This window comes from Triticum urartu, chromosome 6, assembly GCF_003073215.2.
Source record: "Triticum urartu cultivar G1812 chromosome 6, Tu2.1, whole genome shotgun sequence".
NCBI lineage: Eukaryota > Viridiplantae > Streptophyta > Magnoliopsida > Poales > Poaceae > Triticum > Triticum urartu.
The window spans coordinates 556,019,072-556,022,412 of record NC_053027.1 but is presented as its reverse complement, the minus strand read 5'-3'; the positions used below and the strand labels follow the sequence as shown (position 1 = coordinate 556,022,412).

The 3,341-nt window shown below is 46.1% G+C and overlaps 1 protein-coding gene across 1 annotated transcript; it reads right to left on the bottom strand.

Annotated features, from left to right (window-relative positions):
* Positions 1 to 757: 757 nt before the first annotated feature.
* Positions 758 to 3,123, bottom strand: LOC125512951 (NAC domain-containing protein 76-like). The gene is made up of 3 exons (XM_048678006.1): positions 2,890 to 3,123; positions 1,570 to 1,856; positions 758 to 1,464 (listed from the first exon to the last, which is right to left on the bottom strand). Exons 1-3 carry the CDS (start codon positions 3,065 to 3,067, stop codon positions 994 to 996), a joined length of 936 nt encoding a protein of 311 aa, XP_048533963.1. The 5' UTR covers positions 3,068 to 3,123; the 3' UTR covers positions 758 to 993.
* Between the last annotated feature and the right edge of the window lie 218 nt (positions 3,124 to 3,341).

Here is a 3,341-nt window from a genome sequence, read left to right as displayed (position 1 = left end):
TCAGTTTAAGGTTGGGCGACCACCTTCTTGCTAAAAAACTATATCGATGGATGCATGACCTATGCGATGATGCCACTTTATTGAGATTATTGGGAAGCCTTGATGGCATCGTATGTCATCTTAGCTAAAGAAATCTACCGGGGCTTCATGGGGTAGAGGCCTCTCTCGCATCTACCTTGTAGAAGAATTAGTTTCGTTGCCTGATCATTAGTAGAATACAATTTGAGAATCCTAATTACTCCTTTCGTTCCAAAATTATTAAAGTTATTGGCTTGTGCAAAGTCAAACTTGTTTATCTTTGACAAACTTTATAGAAAAATGTGCCAACATCTACAAAACAAAATACACATAGTACGGAAACATATTTCATAAAGAATCACGTTTTAGATGTCAACATATTTTTCTATAGACGTCGTCGAACTTAAACAAGTTTGACTTTGGACAAGCCCAGAACTTCAATAATTGAAACGGGGTACTAGTAATTAAGCTTTCAAGAGGAAATAAGTTCTTCTTGGCACCAGAAATATACAGATCATTTTTTAGACTAGTAAATGTGTACGTGCAATGCACGTTGATATTAGGTAATATATTAATTACACGTAAATATTAGGCAGAATATTATTTGCGTATTAATTATGTGATTAGCATTGGCATTAATATTCGGTATGATATTAACTACACACTAAACGTGTTGAACGCTCATCATTGAAGCAGTCTGAGTCGTTGGATTGACCTGATTTGACGGCCGAGATTTGTTGGATCTGCCCCTTTGGGTCTTTTTATATTGGTATAGATATAGATATAGATGAAGTTTATTAGATGAGGTATATGAACAGCGGCGCTTCCTATGTAACAAATGTCTATGCCTGTCCCGTTGGGTGTGCGTCTTATCGTAGCCGGTGTACCGGTTTGTGTCAACGTACGAACATATGGCCGAGCAATATAGCGGCATGGAGCACCAACCGATCTACTCCGTACATTATATACACACATCTACATCAAGCTGTTGTAGTTGTAGTGCTCCTCCTGCACCTGCAGCCCTAGCTCCATCAGCGTGCCGCCACACTGATCCTCGACGCCGTCTCTCAAATCCACCGCTGCACTGCGGCCGCCCTGGAGTTGCTGGCTGGCGTCGATGATATTTTCGTAGCTCAGCAGCTGTGGCATGCCGGCGAAAACGTCCACATTGCTGAGCGAGACGCCTGCTGCGCCGTGGGTGTGGTGATGATCCCAGGGCATGAGCTGGTAATGGTGGCCTCCGACGCCAAGGGAAGGGAACGGCGCTGTAGGCGAGTGGTGATACTGATCCGGATCGTGGCACGACGAGGAGCTTACGTAGTTGGTTCCGCTAAGGGCAGCAGCCCTGCGAGCCATGACGCCGCCGACGAGCTCCTCCTCGCCGTCCATGGCGTACTCCATATCGGCTTTCTTTTTGTGGAAAACTCTGCACAGCACCCAGTCCTCCTGCACAAAGAAAATTCCAAGAAATATGCATATTAGCATCGCTTATCAATTAAAAACACAGATAACATCAGATTTATATTGCTAGAGCTTGGCAATTGAACCCACCTTCGGTGGGGAGTGAGGGTTCTCGAGGCGGAACTCGTGCATGACCCAGCAGGTCTTCGTGCCGTTGGGGGCACGGCCGCGGTAGAACACGAGGGTCTTGCGCATGCCGACAATGGCGGCGCGGCCAGAGCGGGATGACGACAACCTCGGGCTGCGGATGATGCGGTCCTTGCCGGTGGCCTTCCAGTAGCCAGACCTGGTGGCGCGGTTCGTGCGCAGCCCCGTCGCGTACTTGCGGTCGCGGAAGCTGAAGAAGTACCACTCGTTTGTGCTCAGCTTCGCCACATCTGCATACCACCATGCCCAGCCAGACGCACAGTTAGCAACAGAAGCTTCAGTGGACGTCCCCGTCCCCCCCCCCCCCCCCCCCCCCCCCCCCCCAAAGCGTATACGCAAAACGCAAACGTATGTGCGTATTTCTTGGTAGAAGGTTATATCTTTTAAGTAATAATAAAGCGCCCCTTTCAGAAAAAAAAAACTTGGTAGAAGTGCCCATATAGGGGAGGGGGTGGGGCAAAAAAGGTGATATGAGGTGCCAGTTGCAAGCCAATTCCTTTAATCCAAAGAATTTTACATACCGTTCCACAGAGTTAGACACAATAATTAATCCAAAGAATTTTAAAGTGGTAGCCCACTTAAAAATCTTAAGAGAAACTCGTGCTAGAAGCAACACAGTACTTGCAGGAATTGCATAGGATCGAGATTGCATATATATGCATGCATATACAACCAGTATGACAAGTTGATGAGTAGTACTACTAATTTAGAGCACTAATTAACAAAAACGGGGACAGGCCCCAATTGGAGCCAATAAAACACGGTTGCATGCTTAGTAAATCATTCCATGGAATGAAGTTAAAGTAATTAAGAGATATGTAGCTTGCTGGAGAGGGACTAACAACATATTGGATCGAGATTGATCGACTAACTAGTAATTAATATATTTTCTCAAGAGGGACTAGAGATGTAAAAGCTCTATTTTCTTAGTTGAAAATGGGGCCCTGTCTGTGTTTTGATTTTCGGCCGAAAAAAATGGATTTCGGCCGAATTTCGGCCATCTCGGCCTGGGGCGAAAAGTATATTTAGGCCGAAATTGCTCAAATTTGGTAAATTTTGGTCAAATTTAAGTCAAATCGCAGTCAAAATTTGATCAAATTTCAGCCGAAATTTTTAAAAATGGCCGAAATTCGGCCATCTCGACCTAGGGCGAAAAAAAGCTCAAACTGAAAATCAAAACACAGGGCCCTGTAGCCTCCTCTGATCGAAAAGAAAACCCAACTAACTGTGGTAAGTAATAGTAGTAAGAACTAAGAAACTGACCAGGCAGCTCCCATGGCTCGTGGACGTGCAGATCGACCTCCACCATGGATCCGGCGACTCCTCCGGAGAGGCGCTGGTTGGCCACCTTGCCGTGCAGGTAGTGGCACACCAGCTCCTCGTCGCTCGGGTAGAAGCGGAACCCCGGCGGCAGCGTCATCTCGACGTCCCTCAGCCCCATGGAAATGCTTATTATCTCTATCTGTGCACTATCTTCTCTCTCTAAAACCTTCCCCTGCTCAGCTCAGCTCGACTCTATCTAAAATTTGTATTTTGAATTGCGATGTGTACTATGGGTATCGATGAGAGATCTCGATGAATTGAGCTAGCTCTAGCTAGCTAGACGGGGTAGAAAGAGATTGACAAGATCTCGAGAGAGGGGAGACAGAAGAAGCTTAGCTAGGTATGTAGGTAGCAGGAATTAGACAGGGCATATGTCTATGTTGCTGTAGCTT